The 21,542-nt window shown below is 41.7% G+C and overlaps 1 protein-coding gene and 1 long non-coding RNA gene across 2 annotated transcripts in view; one reads left to right on the forward strand and one right to left on the reverse strand.

Moving 5' to 3' along the window:
- LOC310845629 (putative lysosomal acid lipase/cholesteryl ester hydrolase) overlaps nt 1-21,342 on the reverse strand; it is a 40,604-nt gene extending 19,262 nt beyond the window's left edge. The window contains exons 1-5 of the mRNA XM_083740935.1: nt 21,129-21,342; nt 20,383-20,500; nt 10,040-10,238; nt 8,551-8,660; nt 6,445-6,584 (exon numbers count right to left, since the gene is read on the reverse strand). Of these exons, the coding sequence (XP_083597061.1) occupies nt 6,445-6,584; nt 8,551-8,660; nt 10,040-10,238; nt 20,383-20,500; nt 21,129-21,257 (696 nt within the window). The 5' untranslated portion in view covers nt 21,258-21,342. The remainder of the gene's footprint in view (nt 1-6,444; nt 6,585-8,550; nt 8,661-10,039; nt 10,239-20,382; nt 20,501-21,128) is intronic.
- The window catches only part of LOC310845644, a 78,120-nt gene that overhangs the window by 51,564 nt on the left and 5,014 nt on the right, over nt 1-21,542 (forward strand). The window lies entirely within an intron of this gene.

The following is a 21,542-nucleotide window of genomic DNA, read 5'->3' on the forward strand; positions in this document are numbered from 1 at the left end:
GTGGGCTGGCTTGTTGGCACCAGAATACCCATTAAACAATCTATGGCCTTTTAAACTGTGTGTTGTTTCTGCTTGTTATTATGGTATGTCTTTTTGTGTTTTTAATATTGTAAACCACCCTGTGATGTTGGCGTGAATGGTAGTATAGAAATCTAATTAATTCATTAATTGATAATTCAAATACTACATGCACAGTCAGGCAGAAAAAAACCCTTCTATATTCAAGACACAGACATCGTAATTGTAGCTAAGAGACAAGATGAGAGCGGTCAAATGTATTTTGACATGTGTGCAATGAGCAACTGACACCCTTCTGAAGTGGTCCCCATAACATTAACATCATTTCAGTAGGAGCTTGTGTGAGGAGAAAATGAGCTTACAGGGTTAAACAGTGTACGCCCTGCCTACAATTTGGGAGGGGGGAGATTATGCATCATTTCCGAGAGTCTCCAGCCTTTGTTCTTTTTCTCTACTTTTGCTTTTGAGGAGAGAGGACGTGTTTTCACGATGCTGTTCGCTGTGATAGATAATGGATAGTTTCTGCTTAAATAAAACTGCTTTTAGCTGCTAAGATCCTGAGTGGACTTTATTTAAGCACACTGAAGAAAGCAATTGAGTTTTTAGCTTTCTCTGACCGCTGCTCATCTCTGCGTTTGCTCAGAGCCTTTGGAATGTGGCCTTTGAAGCACAGAGGCCTGGCTGGTAGCTGCGCAGCCGAAGCGGGCTGGACGCCAGGCTTTATCTGAGCAATAAATCTTCTTCAGGTTATGGGCGATAGTTACTGCAATTAGAGGAAGCTGCTTTGAAGCCTGCTTTGAAGTGCTGTGTGCTTAAAAAGGCTGTGAAAGTTGAGAAGCTGCTGTTTTTGCTGCCAGAAGAAAAAAGTCCTGCTTTGAGGCTTTGCCTGGGAGAAAGCAGGGAAACTGGCTGAAATGCTGTGTGCTGCAAAAAGCCACTGGAGGCCTCTCCTTGGAAGCTGGCTGGTACGCGTGAGTACTTCAAAGCCCCAATGGGAGCACTGGGGGAGGAGATGGCTGAGCTCCAGGACTTTTATGATGTCCCATTTGAAAAGCCCACAACCCAGTCCTGGGATATCTGGGTTAGAAGAGTAAGGGGGTGGTTTTTGGCCACAGGGCTCTGGAGTATAGCCCAGAAGGAGCCGGCCCCACTCATGCCAGTTGCTGCTGAAGATGGCGCAGCAGACCTGGAGGATGCTTTGCTGGAAGATAGAGAGCAGAGAATGCAAAGAGAGCTCTGCATGTTGAAAGCCAGCTTAGATGCTTTGCTGTTGCCCCACCTGGAGGGTGTTGAGTCGGCTCAGGCTGCCTGGCAGGTGCTGAGGAGTCTGTGTGAAAGCTCAGCAGGAGCCCAGGGCTGGGAGAAGGCTGAGAGCAGGGAGGAAGCCGAGAGCCCAGTGGGGGCTGCTGGCCATGTTCCTGAAGTTACAGCTGGGAGTAGCTGCTTTGTCTCCGAGGGACTGTGTGATGTAGAGACCCGCAACCAGAGTGCTGGGGAGGTGCAGGCCCAGGCTGTGCACCCAAAGGTGGGGGTGCTGGGAACGCAGAAATGGCTGAAGAGGGAGCTGTGAGAGCTGTTGCTACGCGTCGTCACTGTTATCGCTGTGGCTCCCCCTCCCATCTTGTGAGAAAATGTCCAGTGGAGGCACAGGAACAGCCGAAGGCCGTCTCCCGTAGCAACCAGATAAAGGGCTCTTCTTCAAAGCGTGGGAAAGGCAAGCCAAAGGCAGCTGGCAGAGACACTGAACATAAACATTTAGCAGCCTCTATGGCTGCAGTCAAGAGTTGTCAACAGGATGCTGTGCTGGCTTTTGTAATAGACAATGCAGCTTCCCATCATCTCGTGCCATCTAGTGGATTCCTGGAGAACTGCACCTCTGTAACTTCTAGGAAGACTGTCTGTTTAGCAGATGGGACTCGACACCCACTCACGCAGACTGGCTCACTGTTTTGTTCTTTCTTACAGGATTCAATCCAGGCTTTTGTTGTTCCAGGACTGTCCTGCGCGTTGCTGTCTGTCAGCACCCTTCTTGCTGAGAACTACAGAGTTTGTTTTGAGAAAAATAAGTGTTCTATTTCTAGGAATGGACAGCAACTAGTCAGTGTTGAATGTAAAGACAGGTTGTTTGTGATAGATGCTTCTTTTGCAGGTACAGGTGACACGGAGGTGGCTCAAGCACAGTGTGCCAACGTTCCAGTTCATGATGCGTGTGCTCACTTATGGCACTGACGCATGGCTCATGTGTCCTGGGGGTCAGTGAAGAAGATCCCAGAGTGTACGCAAGGGTGCAAAATGAAATCATGTGCTAAGTTTCTAGATTGCAGAGCGTGCAAGTCTGCAAAGGTAAAAACGTGCACATACCCTAGGTCTGAGAGGGTGACCACTAGGGCTTTTCCGTTAATTCATGCAGATTTGTCTGGTCCGATGTCTGTGACCAGTATGGGCAGAGCCAAATATGCGCTGGTTCTGATTGATGACCATACACGCAACTCCTGGACCTTCACGACCCAACACAAAAATGAAGCTGCGCCACTAATCAAAGCCTGGATTGTGGCTGTGGAACTGCAGTTTTCCACACGGGTGCAAAACTTTCAGAGCGATCGCGGTGAGGAGTTCACCGGGTCTGCACTGCAAAGTTTCTTCCGCAAAGAGGGGATTCAACACAGATTGTCCTCTCCACACAGTCCCCAGCAGAACGTGATTGCGGAAAGATGGAACAGGACTCTAGGGGAGATGTCCGCAGCTCTTTTGTTTGAAGCCGGGCTCCCACAGCGCTTTTGGGGGGAGGCTTGGCGAACGGCCAACTTTATTCTGAACAGGTCATTCAATTCAGTGGTACGTGACACACCGTACTTCTTGCTGCACGGAAAGAAGCCGAAAGTGCATTACTTCCGCGTTTTTGGCTGTGAGGCTTGGGTCCTCATACCAAAGGCAAGAAAGGTGAACCCAAGTCCCAAAAGATGATTTTCTGTGGGTATGAGCCAGGGACCAAGGGGTGGAGGTTTGCTTATCCGTCAGGGAATCAGTCCAGGATTCTGCTCAGCAACAGTGCTGAATTCCGTGAGCAGAGTGGCTGGGCAAGGATACATGGGAACCCTGACATCCTGTCAGAGAGTCTGCTTGACTCCGCCGATGAAGGAGAGGAAGAGGTTGAACCTGCTACTGAGGCTCAGAGTTCAGACCCAGTGCAGGCAGAGGGGGGATCTTCTCCCAAGGCTGTGAAGATTAGGCAACCCAGTGCTCCATCTTCCCCCACAGGTTCGGCTGAGAAGTCCAGAAGGTGCAGTAAGTCAGAGGGGGAGCTCTCTGATGCCAAGGACGTTCTGGCTGGCCCCAGTGGGTCAGAGGGGATTCCTGAAGTAGTGCTGCGCCGTTCAGCTCGGACGAGCAAGGGGAAACCTCCTGAAAGGTTTGCCGTCACTAGCGTGTGGGTCGGAATGGCACAGTGTGAACCCGAGAGTTTTGAAGATGTTCAGAAACTGCCTCAGGAAGAAGCCAGGAAATGGCATGAGGCGATGCAGAAGGAAATGAACTCAATGGAGTCTCTAAGTGTGTTCTCCCTCACGAAGTTGCCGGTGGGAAACCAGGCCGTGGGTAGCCGCTGGGTTTACCGTCTTAAGCCCACAGCGACAGGAGAACCGCAGTATAAGGCCAGATTAGTGGCGAGAGGATTCACGCAGCGCAGGGGGTTGCATTATACGGAAGTTTATGCTCCCACCTGTAGGAGTGAATCTCTACGTTTGCTCTTGGCCATTGCTGCACAAAGAGGGTTGTTGGTGCATCATTTTGATGTGGACATTGCTTACTTGAACTCGGACCTCCAGGAGGATCTGTACATGCTTCCTCCTCCAGGGTTTGAGGGCAATGAGCAAGGTACTGTGTGGAAACTTCACAGGTTAATTTACGGCCTGATGCAGTCAGCCAGGAATTGGAACTTGTGCCTGAATGAAGCTTTGGAGAAGCTAGGTTTCAGGAAGAGTCTTGCTGACAGTTGCCTGTTCCTTAGAGGATTAGGAGACTCACAGGAACTGCTGTTATTTTTCGTTGATGACATCATCCACATTGGAAAGGCAGACAAACAGGTGCAGAATTTTGCCAAAGAGCTTGGGAAACGGTTTCAGCTCAAGAACCTGGGTGCAGTAAGGATCTACCTGGGCATGCATATAGCGAGAACTGAGGATGGTAGCTTCTTGCTCAGTCAGAAAGGCAAGATTGAGCAGTTGCTTGATAAGTTCAGAATGTCCGATTGTGCAGGAGTTCGGACACCCATGGAGATGAACTTCGTGAAAGAGAGCCAGCAAGCAGAAAGTGTCGAGTTTGAGAATGCTGAGCTCTTTCAGTCAGCTCTAGGTAGTCTGTTGTATCTGTCCCAATGGAGCAGACCAGACATTGCCTTTGCTACCAACCTGCTAAGTAGGGAAGCGTCAAAGCCCAGTGTGAGTGCTTGGCATGGTATCAAGTGGGTACTGCGCTACCTGCAGCATACCAAAGACTTCTGTCTTAAGCTGCCAGCTGAAGGTGAGGCGAAGCTCACATGCTATGTGGACAGTGACTGGGCAAATTCGCAGGACCGTAAGTCTGTGTCTGGGTTGGTGGTAAAGTTTGGGAAGTCACTAATTGGGTGGAAGTCCCGGAAGCAAAGTCTCATTGCGCTGTCTTCTACTGAGGCTGAATTCAGTGCACTGTCTGATTTGTGCCGGGAACTAGAGTTCTATAGATGCTTGGTGCAAGAGATCTATGGGGATTGTAGCTTGCCCATCACGGTTTGGGAAGACAATCAGCCTTGTTTGAAATTGGCTGAATCTGCGTAATTTAAGGCCAGAACCAAGCATCTGGACATACGTTTCCAAAATGTGTGTCAGAGTGTTCAGTCAGGTTTGATTCGGCTGCAGTATTGTGCCAGTCACATTAACTTGGCCGATGGATTTACCAAACCTTTAAGCTTCCAGCGTCATGGGGAATTTTGTGGTGGTTTGGAGTTGGGGGCAAGTTCTGTACATACTTTCCCCACAGTAGCACAGGGCGAGAGGGGGTGTGAGGAGAACCTGAGCTTACAAGGTTAAACAGCTCAGAGTGTACGCCCTGCCTACAATTTGGGAGGGGGGAGATTATGTGTCATTTCCGAGAGTGTCCAGCCTTTGTTCTTTTTCTCTACTTTCGCTTTTGAGGAGAGAGGACATGTTTTCACGATGCTGTTCGCTGTGATAGATAATGGATAGTTTCTGCTTAAATAAAACTGCTTTTAGCTGCTAAGATCCTGAGTGGACTTTATTTAAGCACACTGAAGAAAGCACTCGAGTTTCCAGCTTTCTCTGACCGCTGCTCATCTCTGCATTTGCTCAGAGCCTTTGGAATGTGGCCTTTGAAGCCCGGAGGCCTGGCTGGTAGCTGTGCAGCCGAAGCGGGCTGGACGCCAGGCTTTATCTGAGCAATAAATCTTCTTCAGCTTGAATATGCAAACAACTTGTAGTTATGCAAACATAGCCTCAAAGGGCACTGCTTGCTAAACTGCTTGCCATTTTGCCAAACAGTTGTGCTATAAATTGCATAATTCCTCACTAATTTCAACAAAAGTGCTTTACTTCTCTATAGTCAGCATGGTGACGTTAGGGAGAATGAATTTAGTGTCATGCCTCTCGTCTTCATTCCCAGGTTGAGAATGCGAGGAATGGCTCTTCCACCAATCTGAAAGGGGCATTCAGTTTGCTTTTACCAAGGGTAGAAATAGGGGTGCTTGTATTAGTGAAATCACATAAAAAGGGGAGTCGCCTGTCTCAGTTCAGCTGAGTGCAGGGAAGACCTCCTCGCCCTGTCAATGATGCAAGCTCTGCTGTTCCTCCAGCTCACAGTTGAAACATTACTTGTATGGGAAACATTACTAAGTAGGAAAATGGGTGGGGAAGTGGCTGCTGCTGAGCCACCCCACATTTCAGCTGTTAGGTGGGGAGGCCTCCTGCTTGTGAGGAGACCCTTCCTAAACTCTCCAGGGTGTTTCCCATTTGCAGGATTAATTTGCTGGCCCCGCTTGTATGCACAGTTGGGCACAAGTAGAACACACATAATGGGGAGTTACCTGTACCAAACCCTTTAATATGGGCACTTGATACAAACAAAGGTATGAGGATCGTCCTCACACTGGCACCTCTTTTTACTGCCCACGTCAGACATTTTGTGCTGGCACCCATGACACAGCAAGATAAAAAGACAGGCACACCCTCCCTTTTTTTTTTTTTACTCAAAAATAGTCCTAGGTATAGAGTAGCTAAAGCAACACTCTGCAGCATTGGCCAGATTGAGCAGCTTAGGTGTCTAAAAGAATGACAAATGGCCTCAGGTCAAATGATGGGTATATTCCCAAGTTCTTAGCTACAGCCAAAGATATTTGCACACTGTAGTTTAAAGAAGTATTTTGACCAAAATGCATACTTTGAGCTTGTGTTCAGATAACCCAAGGAGCATCGTCAATGCTGGGTTGGGGAACTCTTTCACGGTGACTTGTGGTGCCAATCCAAAGACCATTTTTATCTTCTGGGCGAGCTGCGGCATGTTTGAAAATGCAATGAATGCTAAGAAACAGAATGGGAAATAGAAATAGAAGAGAAATGAATATGGCAACCAATGCAGTCTTGATCAAAATCCAAAAACAAATGATTAGCCCACTTTTCTCACAACATTATTGCTTTTACACAGTGGTACCTCTGGTTACGTACTTAATTTGTTCCGGAGGTGCATTCTTAACCTGAAACTGTTCTTAACCTGAAGCACCACTTTAGCTAATGTGGCCTTCCGCTGCTGCCACGCGATTTCTGTTCTCATCCTGAAGCAAAGTTCTTAACCTGAGGTAATATTTCTGGGTTAGCGGAGTCTGTAACCTGAAGCATCTGTAACCTAAAGCGTATGTAACACGAGGTACCACTGTATTGCGTATTGTAAGGCTTGTGAAGAAGTGTTTGCCATTGCAGACACATGATGGCTATGACAAGTGCAGGGGCAGCCTAAAGAATGGACACTGAGGCTGGTATTGGGTTGAATTAAACCACTACGTTATTGATTACAGGAAAGAGTAGGTATGACCAAAGCATTGGGCATGTATCCAGCATAAAGGCAGCCCACCTGCTATCTGACAGGAACCTGGTCGGGTAGACTTTGGCCTGGGGAGTCACCCCTGACATGGATTGGGTTCCACAACTTGGGAGAAGTGTATTGGCCCATCAGTCCCCCTGTGAACTCCCAGACAGAGAAACCCCCCTAACAGGGTGCCCCTGAAACTAAGAATGTAGCCCAATGGGTGGGTGGGAAATCACAACGGTCAGTCAAGCAGGCAGCCTGCACCTGGCTGCCCCCTTAAATAGGCCAGGGGTGGGCTGAGCACAGCCTCCAAGCCCCTGTCCCTGATAGGCCTTGGGGTGTTGCCCACCCACACCTGGTTGCTCCCAGTACGTTTCCGAGCACAATTCAAAGTGTTGGTGCTGACCTTTAAAGCCCTAAACGGCCTCGGTCCTGTATACCTGAAGGAGCGTCTCCACCCCCATCGTTCAGCCCGGACACTGAGATCCAGCACCGAGGGCTTTCTGGTGGTTCCCTCATTGCAAGAAGCCAAGTTACAGGGAACCTGGCAGAGGGCCTTCTCGGTAGTGGCGCTCACCCTGTGGAACACCCTCCCTTCAGATGTGAAGGAAATAAACAGCTATTCTATCTTTAAAAGACATCTGAAGGGAAGTTTTTAATATTTAACGCTGTACTGTTTTTAACACTGATTGGGAGCTGCCCAGAGTGGCTGGGGAAACTCAGCCAGATGGGCGGGGTATAAATAATAAATTATTATTATTATTAATGCCTCAGGGAGTGGAACCAGGTGGCCATCCTGGACCCTCCATGAACCCACCACAGCTGTGCCATGTGGCAAAAGCTACCCACCTAGAGCCCCAGGTGACCAGATATTATGGTCACACACTTCAGGCAAAAATAAACTATGGCAAGAGTATTGAGCCCACACTCATATCCCCTTCTCTTGTAGGCCTTAATGCAATACTTCCAGGGGTTGCTAGACTACAGCTTCTTGTTATATCCAGACTGGGAAACTTTTATTTAAATTGCAACTACAAACCTGTTGATCCTCGCTTGAAATCCAGGATTTCAATGACATTGAACAACAGTTTGTCAGCTCAAGGAAACCAAAGCAAACAAATACACAGTTAGCAAGGTGTGTAGGGATTAGAAGAAGAAGAAGAAGAAGAAGAAGATCCTTTATTAGGCATAGCTAGGATTATTATACTCCACACACCACTGTTTGTCAATCCATAGCAGCTATGAAACATTACTTTTATGGGAAACATTACTAAGTAGGAAAATGTAGGAAACCTACACAGAGATTGTTATTTACAATGCTTCTCCATAGGTCTCCATGGTCTCCAAGTGAAATCTCTACCATAAACAAGATCTGCATTGAAATTAATATACAACACCAACCATACAAATAAACATGTTGCTATTATAATGGCCTATGTGTGTTTAAGAAGCCTTCTAACCTACCCATTGTGGTGCCCTGGGAATGACCAATATAAAATAATTTCTCCTGCCCAGTTTTGTTAAGGATAAAATTTATGGAAGCTGGAAGGTCATATTTAGCCATTTCATCTTGACTGCAAAGAAAAAGAAATAACAGACTATGTTTTACAGACTTGAATATGCAGTGAGATCTACATTGTGGGAGACAATGTTCTCCTGACTACTTCTATAAACATTATGAAACATAGTAATTATGATTAAGCAATAACTCATCCTCCTTAGAAATTTCCACTGGCACTGCTCACTATTAGTCTGTGCCACATTATGAGTTGTTCACTGCAAACTAAAAAAGCTCACTACATAGTTAAGAGCAAATATCAGCACCTAGAGAGCCAAATAAGGCAAACCTGCAGAACACCCCTGCACAAAATAGGGGCTGCCATCAGAGTGCCAGCTAGGCAGCTAGGCAGTATAAAAATGCAACACAAACAGATTAGAAGAGGGAAATGAGTCCATCTGTTGTTGACACTTTTCTTCATGAAAAAACATATAGCACAACTCTAATACAGGAAGAAAAAAGAGAAAAAACAATCTTTTTTAAAAAATGGGAGTTTCAGGAGGAAAAATGTTTTTCCTGTGGGCAGCCAATGGCTCTGCTTCCCCTCCCCCCAGGTCTGAGGAGCTTCAAACTCTGGCCCAGTAACTGTACTGGGAATTCGCAGGACCCACAGTGGGTTCGTGCACACCCAATCTAATTACACCTAAAGTGCAGCTAATCTACTAATATCTGTGGAGTTCACCCAAGACCATATTTCATCCTTTGGTGCTTGAGTTACCCCAACGGTGTGGGTCATATTGTTGTTGGCAACCGTCTGTGTCAGGAGATAATGGAAGGGTGTGAGTTGTGGGGTGAAGTCAAGCCATTAAAGAGTTAGGATGCCTGCTGTGGCTGTAGAATCCGATACAGATATATTGTGGCAGCTGGGGCAAATGAAGGCATCTGGATGTGTTGTTGCAAGTGCACCATGGTGCTCCTTCTTTCTGCTCTCCTCCTCTGCTGTGGATGTATGACCTGAATGACTGTCTCCAGACACTACAGCCATCTGCAAGGGATTCCCATACAGCAGTGTTAGCATCGCCAGCCTTCATGCCAGATTTGCAGACAACTTTGTAACACAGAGTTGGTCTTCTAGTGGGCCTGGTGCCTGAAGCCAGCTCTTCAAACAGCACATCTTTTGGGAATCCTGCCAACTTCCATTCTTGATCAAAGCATGTAATTCCCCAAATGAATAATATATGCGATTTGTTTAAAGAAACAACTACCAATTATATAGTATATTTGGAAATGTGTGTGTGTATATATAGACACACACATTTCTACTCCTTCATATTTTGCGTTATCAGGGCACTGTTCAATGTTGAAACAGAAGAGAAAGTGCATGGCAGATTAATCATCCAAAACCGAAGACTAGGAACCAGAAACACATAATGAAGTTTAGAAAGCTCCCTCTACCTGAATCGCCAGAATTCTTCTTGCTCCACAGTATAGTTGATGTGTTTCATGGACCAGGTGGTACCTCTACTGTTTCCTAGCCAAACATCATAGCCAGCATCAGCCAGTACGAAGCCCAGGCTGTTGTTGTCCAGATTTGCCACCCAGTTACTGCCAGAGCAAAACATGCCATGTTGCAGAAACACTACGTGCTTTGGATCTGAAACAGAAGTGTTTTAAGTATAGTCATAAGAAGTAACTTCTGTGGTTTTTTCCAAACAAGACAGTGATCCATCAGAACCTTGAATGACATTGTTGTCATTCAATATTGCAAGTAGAAGCCAGTAAGGTGGTGCAGGTAGGGCACTGTTGCTCTCATGGCTTCCCAACAAACTGGGTTTCTGGTGCTTACGGAGAGGGAGAGGGAAGGAAGCAGTGCATATTGGCACAGCCAATCCAATTCTCCCATCTCTGCATGCCATACCAAGACAAGCTCCCCCAACTTTGCACCTCCCCTCTTCCTCTCAATGAGCTCTAGTGAAGTGAAGTGTTGGGAAATCAAGAGAGCATTGGTACCCCACACATGCCATTTCACTGGAATCTACTGCATATCACCCACTATAAACTTGGGGCACAGAGCATGCATGGCCAGCAATTTCACATGTCTGGAATAAATCACTCCTGAATGCTATATGAAAAATTAGAGGTCCCTCCCTCCAAAGAAATGCTTTATTGTTTTTACTTATTTGTAAAAGACGTAACAGTCAATACTGAACCATTCCAGCAACCTGCCATAGAAGCACCAAATGTCTATTTAATTGCATTTAACTTTTAAGTCATTTCAGTTTTTATTTTTTTATTTTAAAAAATATACATTTATACAACATTTATACAACGCTCTCTGTTTTTGTTTGTAACAAAAAAGAAAATGATAGCAACTGAAGCAAAGATACATTGTATACCTCACAATACACATAACACTACAATTTATGAAAAAAAGAAAAAAAGAAAGAAATTGAAAAAAATAAAAATAAAATAAAGAAGAAGAAAAGCTAGTTGAGGTTTTACAAAGACTTCCAAACATTCTCATTGTACATTATCTGTTAAATACACTTTTACCACTCAGTTACTTATTTCTTTTATTTTTTATCATATTTCTATTTAAATTGTCAATTAGCTTTATATACTACAAGGCTCAGTCTAAGTGTGCCAGGAGATTAGCCTTTATACAAGATCCTACAAACAAGAAGGAAAAAGAAATTCAGAACTGAAGGAGAAGAGATCATAATAATGAAAGAAGTCCCACTATGTTTACTAAGAAAAAGAGACAAATACCACTCTCTGACTAGAGCCCTAAAAGCGAAATCAATATTTTATAAATGGGAATTTCCTGAAGGACTGTCCTTTAATTTTAAAGGGAAAAGAAGGAAATTCGAAACAGTAGAAGAGTCAGAAATTTTCGCTAGAAAACTTCTGCTTTTACCACAGCTGCAACAATGTGAGCTCCAATTGCAGTAAGCAACGTTTGGCTAAACGACCCCTTAAAAGGCTTGTAAGGAAGCTCAAGCCAAAGGAACTTCGGCAGTGTCTCTTTGAAGTCCCGGCACCCCTCACCAAAAGAAAAACAGCTGAGGGGGGAATCCAGGCACAGAGAAGAACATCAAACAGACCGGTGTAAAGCCTCACATCACTAAACCAACGACAAGATGGTAAAATCTCTATTTCTATATTAAAATAAATGTAAAGTGGTAGCAGCAGCAATAAAACCTAAAAGGAAATAAGACAACAACAAGAAGAAAGGAACTCGAGGGGGGAACCCCTCGCGGAGTGAGTAAACCCAAAACAAAATAAAGAGTAAAAATAGCAGAGGGGAAATAATGCTACCATGAAAGTAAAGGGAAGACAGAAGAACAGAAAAAATATAGAGAGAGTGTAAAGAAATCACTCAGATTGCAATTAAACTATTTGAAAAGCACACTATCTGAAACGGACTTACTAGAAAGTGCAAAGCGGTGCAGGCTGCCTGTTATTGTTATTGCCTGTTATTGGAGCTGGGTAGAGTAAAGCAGCCGCTTTGAAATTGAAGGTCCTTGAAGGAAAGATAAAGACAAAGGAATAAGGAACGCTGTGGGGGACGGAAGAAATACAGAAGAAGAAGAAGAAGAAGAAGAAGAAGAAGAAGAAGAAGAAGGAGAAGAAGAAGAAAGATTGTAAAATTTAAATTTATTTAATTAGGATGTCAAAATGGTGCTGAAATTATGGAATTGGCACATTAATGGGATAAATGATAGGAAAAAACGAAATAAAATTGGACAATATTTTAAAAAGGGAAATTTGGACATTATATGTTTACAAGAAACACATGTGGCAAGAAGACATAAAAGAGTTTTGATCAATAAAAGATTAGGAAATGAATTTATATCGTCAGATAAAATCAAAAGAGAGGGGTTGTATTGTACATAAGAAACAAAATTAAAACTCAGCAAATCTTTAAAGATGAAGGAGGAAGAATAATTGCAGTCCAGATCAAGTGGCAAGGTGAAAAAATAATAATTGTCGGGATCTATGCACCAAATGGAAATAAGACTGATTTTTACAAAAATTTGGAAGAAAAACTGTTTGATTATATGAACCAAAAATTATAATAATGGGAAATATGAACGGAGTAGTGTCAATGGATATGGACAGATTGAGAGCATCAGGGTTGAGTAAAGAGGGAAAACTACCAAAAACTTTTTCTCAATGATAAAGAACTGTAATTTAATAGATATATGGAGACTAAGACATCCACTTGACAAACAGTTTACGTTCCATTCGGAATCAAATCAGTCAATGTCGAGAATCGATCAGATATGGGTATCTAACGAATTGACTCCAAGAATAATAAAAGCTGAAATTCAACCAAGAGTAATTTCAGATCACAATCCAATCAAATGTGAAATAAGAGGTTATGAAGAAAGAACTTTCAGGTGGCAAATTAATGATTACCTTCTAGATGATCAGAAAATTTTAGAGGAAGCATGAAAGAAGTTGGTGGAGTACTTTTTGAACAATTGTAATAAGGGTACAAAAATGAATGTAGTGTGGGGTGCCAGCAAGGCGGTGATGAGAGGATTTTTTATACAACAGAACTCAATTAAAAATAAAAGCAGAGAAAAAGGCAAGAAGGAAATCTTAAAACAAATAATGGACAATGAACAAAAATTAATCAAGAAACCAGATAATTTAAAAATAAAACAGACCATAAAAGCTCTGCAAACACAATTTGCGATGATAATAAACAAAGAGGTGGAACGGAATATAAAAAAGCTGCGACAAAGAAACTTCGAGTTTGCAAACAAATCAGGAAAATGGCTGGCGTGGCAAATTAAGAAAAGAAAGGAGCAGAATACAATAAATAAAATCATCATGGAAGGTGAAGAGATAGTCAATCCAAAGGGTATTAGGAAAGGATTCTTGGACTTTTACAGTCATTTATACAATAACAAAGAGAAAAATAATATGAGGAAAATAGAAAGATTCTTAAAAGAAAAAAGGTGCAGAAGATCCCGACAGAAAAGAAAGAAAGGCTGAACGCCCCTATAGAAACGGAAGAGGTTAAAGAAGTCATAAAAGAGTTGAAAAAAGAGAAAGCTCCAGGACCAGATGGATTTACAGCAAGTTATTATAAGGAAATGAGACACATCCTGTCTACACCATTGAGAGAAGTTATGAATAATATTCTTAAGGACAGAGAAATGCCGGAGACGTGGAAAGAAGCTTTTATTACACTTATTCCAAAACAAGACTTGGATTTGACTCAAGTTAAAAATTATAGGCCTATTTCATTGTTAAATACGGATTATAAAATCTTTGCAAGTATCTTAGCAAAGAGGTTGAAAAAGGTGTTACAAGAAGTTATACATAAAGATCAAGCGGGTTTCCTTCCTGGCAGACAGATAAAGGATAATATAAGGAATATAGTCAATCTGTTAGAATATCTGACAGCCAGGAATGAGAAACAAGCAGTGTTAATATTTGTGGATGCAGAAAAGGCCTTTGATAATATATCCTGGGACTTTATGTTAAAAAATTTAGAACACATGGATGTGGGGAATGAATTTTTTAATGGAATAAAAGCGATATACACTGAACAAAGAGCTAAGCTGATTGTAAACAATATGACTACGGAAGAATTAAAAATATCAAAAGGTACGAGACAAGGATGTCCTCTTTCACCGTTGTTATTCATAATGGTTCTGGAGATTTTCCTAAATTCAATAAGGAGAAATGAAGCAATAAAAGGTATGTCAGTAGGCCGTAATGAATATAAAGTAAAAGCCTTTGCTGATGATCTGGTAATAACAGTGGAAGAACCGCTGGAAAGTTCAAAAGTTGTTTTGGAGAAAGTTGAACAATTTGGTCAAGTGGCAGGGTTTATATTGAATAAGAAAAAAACTAAAATGTTAGCAAAAAATATGGATCAAGGTATGATAGAAACAATGCAACAACAAACAGGGGTAGAAGTGGTGAAAAAAGTTAAATACCTGGAAATCTGATTAACCCCCAAGAGTATTGATTTGTTTCAGAATAATTATGTGCCAGTGTGGAAGGGAATAAAGAAAGATCTAGAGGTGTGGGGCCGAATTAAGTTATCCTTTTGGGGGAGAATTTCAACGATTAAGATGAGTGTGCTGCCAAAGTTGTTATTCCAATAATTAAGGGGACAGCGATATTTAAAGAGTGGCAAAGAGCAATTTCAAGATATATCTGGCAGGGTAAGAAGCCAAGAATTATGTATAAGTTATTAACGGATGCGAAAGAAAGAGGCGGCTTCGCCCTGCCAGACTTGAAATTATATTATGAAGCTTCATGTCTCTGCTGGTTGAAAGAATAGATAAAGTTAAAAAATACTGAGTTATTGGACTTAGAAGGTTTTGATAACAGATTTGGCTGGCACGCATATCTATGGTGTGAGAAAAGAAAGATTCATAAAGGTTTCAAAAACCACATCTTTAGAAGATCTCTCATAGAAATATGGGAGAGATATAGAAGTTTATTAGAATCAAGAACTCCCCACTGGCTATCTCCGTTAGAAGTTATGAGTCTTAAGAAAGTCAATATGAGGGGGAACTGGATTACATATAAATAATTGATTATAAAGGAAGGAGGAAAATGGAAAATGAAATCCTATGAAGAAGTGAAAGAGTATGTGTATGATTGGTTGCATTATTATCAGGTTAACGAAATGTTTAAAAAGGACTTAAAAGAAAGAGGTTATGAGGTAAAAGAATCGAAATTTCAAATAGAAATAATAAACAATGAAAATAAAATTTTGTCCAAGATGTATAAAATGTTGCTAGAATGGTATACAAAAGATGAGGAAGTTAAATCAGTTATGATACACTGGGCCAGAGATTTGGGTTATAATATACAGTTTAATGATTGGATAAAACTATGGAATGAAAATATAAAATTTATGGCATGTACTGCGTTAAAGGAAAATGTTATGAAAATGATTTATAGATGGTACATCACACCTATGAAACTGGCAAAAATGTATAAAACATGTAAGAAGTGTTGGAAATGTGAAAAAAAAGAAGGAACATTTTATCATATGTGGTGGGATTGTAAGAAGGTGAAGGGCTTCTGGGAAATGATATATAATGAGATGAAAAAGATGTTGAAATATACGTTTGTTAAGAAACCAGAGGCTTTTCTTCTAGGAATAGTAGGAAATGAAATAAATAGAATGGACTGTAAACTTTTCCAATATGCAGTAACAACAGCGAGAATATTATTGGCCCAAAAATGGAAATAGGAACAACTGCCGACGCTCGAAGAATGGAGAATGAAACTGATGGAGTATGCTGAACTGGACAAACTAACAGGAAAGATCAGATATATACGAGATCAAAAGTTCATTGAAGACTGGGGAAAATTTTCAGACTATCTGAAATGTGTATGTGATGAGCAAATAACGCTAGTGGGATTTCAAGAAGTTCTGTAAATGATAGAGGACTATTTTATTGATGAAAACTAAGTGTGTGAAGGTTTATAAAATGCAATATAAAATTAGGAAATGCATATTTAAAAATTTGAATAATGGATGATTGTCAGAGAGGTTGAAGGAAGTCTAAAAGAGAAAATATGTGATAAATTTAGATTGGATACTATAAATGTATGTTGGGAAATTTAAAAAAAAAATTAAAAAAAGGAACGCTGTGGGGGAAAGGAGGGGAATTTAACAGATAAGATGGTGTCGAGGGTCTGAAGACGCTGAGTATTCACCAAGAAGGAGGAAGAAGGAGGTAGTGACAAAGACAAAATAGTGAAAGAGAGTGAAAGAGAGGTTAGTGAATAGTGAAAAAAGCATGAAATTAGGTTAAAGGTGTGTGAAAGAAAGTAATAGAAGTGGAAAGAAATTGCAATTGAATAGACTGGAAGTCTGACACAAAGGTGGGGTGAGGGGTGATGGATGATGATAGGAAAAGGAATTATCTGTGGGGCTGAATGTAGGTATGTTTGTATATATTTAAGGATTGTATGAAATGTATGCTTGTATGCTTGTATATTCGCAATATGTGTGTATTTTATAATAAAAAATAATTAATTTTTTTAAAAAGAATATTACAAAAAGCTAGAAGAAAAATTACTAGCCCCACTACAGGAGATAATGAACCAAACCTTTGAAAAAGGGAAAATACCTGTGGGCCACTAGGGGGCGCATTGGAAGATGGCCGACAATACCATCTCTCCGACCCACACAGTAGTAATTAAGAGGCTGTTATGGGAGTAGGCAGCCTCCCTTGTTGCCCCAAGGAAATGGGGAACACTGCCCTTGCTTGCCTGCTGTGCCCATAAATCACCCCCTAATTCGAAAGAAGGGGGTGAGGGCCCTAGGCAGAATGCCCCCGTGTGGACCTTGGCTCTCCTGGACGCTGTCTCTGATCGCGCACTAGTTGCAGAAATTTGGAATAATTAATTACAAAAGAAGCAAATGTACATATTTCAAGTGAAGAAGGGGAGTGAAGTCTGCTAATTTAAGTGACCTCTGCGAAAGAAGACGACGGGCTGGAGAAACAGGAATATTTTACGATGAAAATACACCAAAGGTGGGGTATGTTGACAACGGGGCTGAATGGGGGGGGAAACATTTTTACTTTCCTTCTATGTGATTTACAAGAACCCCTCCTCATTAGAACCGTCGGTTGAACTGACCCAAGCAGGATGATTAAGGTCTGTGTGGAGATAAACTTTAACCAAAAGTATGCTTTATGGAGACCGAGAAGCAATAAGAGCTTTTGGGAATGGTGCAGCAATTAATTCGGAGTCGCCATCGTGCCAAAGGATTTATAGCCGGGAGGAAGAATGGACTTGTTTTCAGACTGCATTCCTAGTGAATCTCCTCAGAGGTTTTGAGAAAGGAGGCAGATTGGTGAAGATTAATGACGCTAAGACTGTTTTGATATATGGAAGTGATGTTATATGGAAAACGTCTGGATATGGCTACTGGATAAAAAAAATAATATCCACGCAGGATTACAAACTGTTCTAACCAGCTTGCGGAGACTATCAGAGGTCACAAAGAGAAAGGAAAAATATATGAAAATAACAACAAGAGATGTGGAAAATAATAAGAAAGGACTGGATAGTACTGTGAACATCATAAGGTTAGATTTGTGGACATTAAAACAGCAGTAAGAAGCAAGAAGTTGATTGGATCCCTTCGGAACTTGAAATATGGGTACCCCCAACAAAAATTTAAAATTCGGCTGTGTAATTTGGAATTTATGTAATTTGGTTTGATTTGATGTGATTGGTCGGTTAATAAAAAATTATTCTTAAAAAAAGAAAAAGAAAAAGGGAAAATACCAGAATCCTGGACTGAAGCATATGTTACATTAATACCCAAAGCAGACGGGGATCTCAAACTAATTCCCAACTACAGACCAATATCTTTACTAAATTGTGACTATAAACTTTTTGCTGAAATAATTGCAAACAGATTAAAAGATATATTAAAAGAAATAATAGACCCCAATCAAGCAGATTTCTTACCAGGGAGACAAATATTGAGTAACACCAGGAATGTTGTAGATATTTTGGACTATTTAGAATTTTAAACTGATAAAAAAGCAGCACTTTCCTGCTGGATGCGGAAAAAGCATTTGATAATGTCTCCTGGCATTTTATGAAAAAGCAACTAGAAATATTGGGAGTAGAAGGGCAAATGGGAAAGGCAATAGTAGCGATATACCAACAACAAAAATCAAGGTTAATTATAAATGGAAACCTGACTGAAGAATTTCCAGTTACAAAGGGGACAAGACAGGGTTGCCCCATTTCACCCCTGTTATTTATATTAGCTTTGGAAGTTTTGTTGCAAAATCTTAGAAAAGATAAAAGGAATTACAATTGGGGGGGAAATCATATGAAGTTAGAGCATTCATGGATGACTTGATAATAACAACACAAGACCCAAAAGAATGTATCCCAGAAGCGCTAGAAGTAATTAAAGCATACGAAAAAGTGGCAGGTCTGAAGGTAAACTACCAAAAAACTAAGATATTAACTAAAAATCTAAATATGGAGGAGGGAGATTAACAGGATTAACGATTAAAGGCAAGGTAAAATACCTAGGGATCTGGATATCAACAAAGGGTATTAAACTTTATGAAGATAACTACACCAAAGTATAGAAAGAGAATAAGGAAAATATGAAAAACTGGACAAGATTACAACTCTCTCTATGGGGAAGAATCTCGGTAGTTAAGATGAATATACTTCCCAAAATGATCTTTTTATTCCGATACTGGGAGGGATGAAGTGTTTTCAGGAATGGAAAACAGATAAGGCGAGATTCATATGGAACGGGGGGAAACCAAGAATAAAATACCAACTATTAACAGATAAAAAACACCATTTGAGGTTGAATCCTGACAAGACAGAAGTACTGTTTTTGGGGGACAGGATGCGGGCAGGTGTGGAGGATTCCCTGGTCCTGAATGGGGTAACTGTGCCCCTGAAGGACCAGGTGCACAGCCTGGGAGTCATTTTGGACTCACAGCTGTCTATGGAGGCACAGGTCAATTCTGTATCCAGGGCAGCTGTCTACCAGCTCCATCTGGTACGCAGGCTGAGACCCTATGTGCCTGTGGACTGCCTCGCCAGAGTGGTGCATGCTCTGGTTATCTCCCGCTTGGACTACTGCAATGCACTCTACGTGGGGCTACTTTTGAAGGTGACCCGGAAACTACAACTAATCCAGAATGCGGCAGCTAGACTGGTGACTTGCATTCAACATGGACTGTGAACCATTTACTCTAGCTTCCCTTTCTCCCTGCCACCATACGAGAGCCAGTGTGGTGTAGTGGTTAAGAGCGGTAGTCTCGTAATCCTGGGTAAATTTCAAATTTCAAATTTATTTATTTACGGCTATTAGCCCATAAAATATGTACAAACCTAAAAGCACAGAAACATAAAAACCAATACATCTGGATTTTTGCGACAACGAGAGGCATGAAATTGGATTTGTGGTTGTGGCAGTCATGTACACAGAAGATCTGAACCACCACAGTTCAGCTCTGACACTGAGGTCCTCCTTCGAGAGCCTCCTGGTGGTTCCCTCGTGGGGAGAAGTGAAGTTACAGGGAACCAGGCAGAGGGCCTTCTTGGTAGTGGCACCCACCCTGTGGATCGCCCTCCCATCAGATGTCAAGGAGATAAAGAACTCTACAACTTTCAGAAGACATCTGAATGTTTTTATATCTGTTGGAAGGCACCCAGGGTGGCTGGGGCAACCCAGTCAGATGAGTGGAACACAAATAATAAAATTATTACTATTATTATCGAGAGCCAGTGTGGTGTAGTGGTTAAGAGCGGCAGTCACATAATCTGGGTAACCGGGTTCGCGTCTCCGCTCCTCCACATGCAGCTGCTGGGTGACCTTGGGCCAGTCACACTTCCTTGAAGTCTCTCAGCCCCACTCACCTCACAGAGTGTTTGTTGTGGGGGAGGAAGGGAAAGGAGAATGTTAGCCGCTTTGAGACTCCTTAAAGGGAGTGAAAGGCGGGATATCAAATCCAAACTCTTCTTCTTCTTCTTTTTCATTTCTCTAATAGCTCAGGAAAAAAGTAAAATATGCTTGACCACATCAATTTATACAGCCTATCTCTTTCAAATTTATAGGAAAAATAGAACAAGGACACACTCAGAAATCATAAGAATAGTCACACATTACCAAACAAATTCACTATGTGTTCTTGCAATAACTCAAACTTTTGCAAAGCAAGAAATTGTCATATTATAATGAAAATTCCCCACACTATTGAACATTTATATATATGCACGCACACAAATTATAACTCCAAACACAAACTCACCCTTGTTTGACTGATTTCTTTTCCCATGAGGAATTCTGTTAATACTCAGGATATATCCATCATCTGTCACCACTTCATATTCCTCACTGGGATAGCCTCTGAAAGAAATAATTTCGCTCTGCGAGGCCAAGAGAGTTTGGTTGAGAAGGTTATAAAGTGGCTAAAAAATGCCTAAACACTTATTTTCACAGAAAACAATTGGTAACTAGAGTACGCAGATAAGTGAAAAGCCAGTTAAAGTAGTAAGATTGTGAATGTGCCAAATACAATCAGTTGTTTGCCAGTTCAAAAGAAATCTAAGAATTGATTTCCTGCCTCCCTCTGGCGTAATTAGAAATGAAGGAAGCCTTCTGTTGCTGAGGGTCTTGGTGTACCACTTAAATATTTTTCTTCTTGCAGTTCAGCAATTATAATGAACTCTGCAAGATGCTAAAGTTGCCACTGTTGGAGCAACTAAATGAAACTCACAGAGCACTGGTGTTCCATGAAGCACAAGCTGGGAACTACTTTAGGCTGCTTATTCTTTTAAAGAAAATGTTGTAAGCTATGCTGAGCAATCATGCATTGGCAAGACAAAGTATGTATTCAAAATAAAATAATAATAAATACTTTCTTGCCCTCTAAAATATCAGCAGCCCATTAAAAAAATGAACTTCAGTTATATGGAGTATAGCACCATTAAGCATCACTTATTGCCAAAGATTCCTTGAGGTAAGAAGACAGGAAAGAAAAGGTTAATGGCTTACAATATTCATAGTAGCTTCTGGATTTACTTTTCTTCTTTTAAAAAATATTTCTGAAGTAAGGAGGACTAGGACAAGGCCTGCCCCCAATATGAAGAGCCACATCCTTGACTTGCCTGGAAACAAATCCATATTCCAGCACAGATATATGACTCCCGCTCCACAGAGCTAGATTGAAGCAACTGTCGATGAAATGCACTTCATTATATTCCAATGGAAGAAATTACAGGTGGCTTAAATAGCTTGCCATTGTTGGTCAATTACAAGCAATGCCTACCTGGTGAGAAGAAATTTTTAAATGTAATGATGTGATGGAATTGTCCCTTGCTCAACTTCCAACCTACTCAGAAGTCATTTCCACTGAGTTCATGCAACTGAGCCTTGATAAACCTGCTTAATCTCAGGACCATACTTTCG

This window comes from Podarcis gaigeae (genome assembly GCF_964106915.1).
Source record: "Podarcis gaigeae genome assembly, chromosome: 5".
Lineage (NCBI taxonomy): Eukaryota > Metazoa > Chordata > Lepidosauria > Squamata > Lacertidae > Podarcis > Podarcis gaigeae.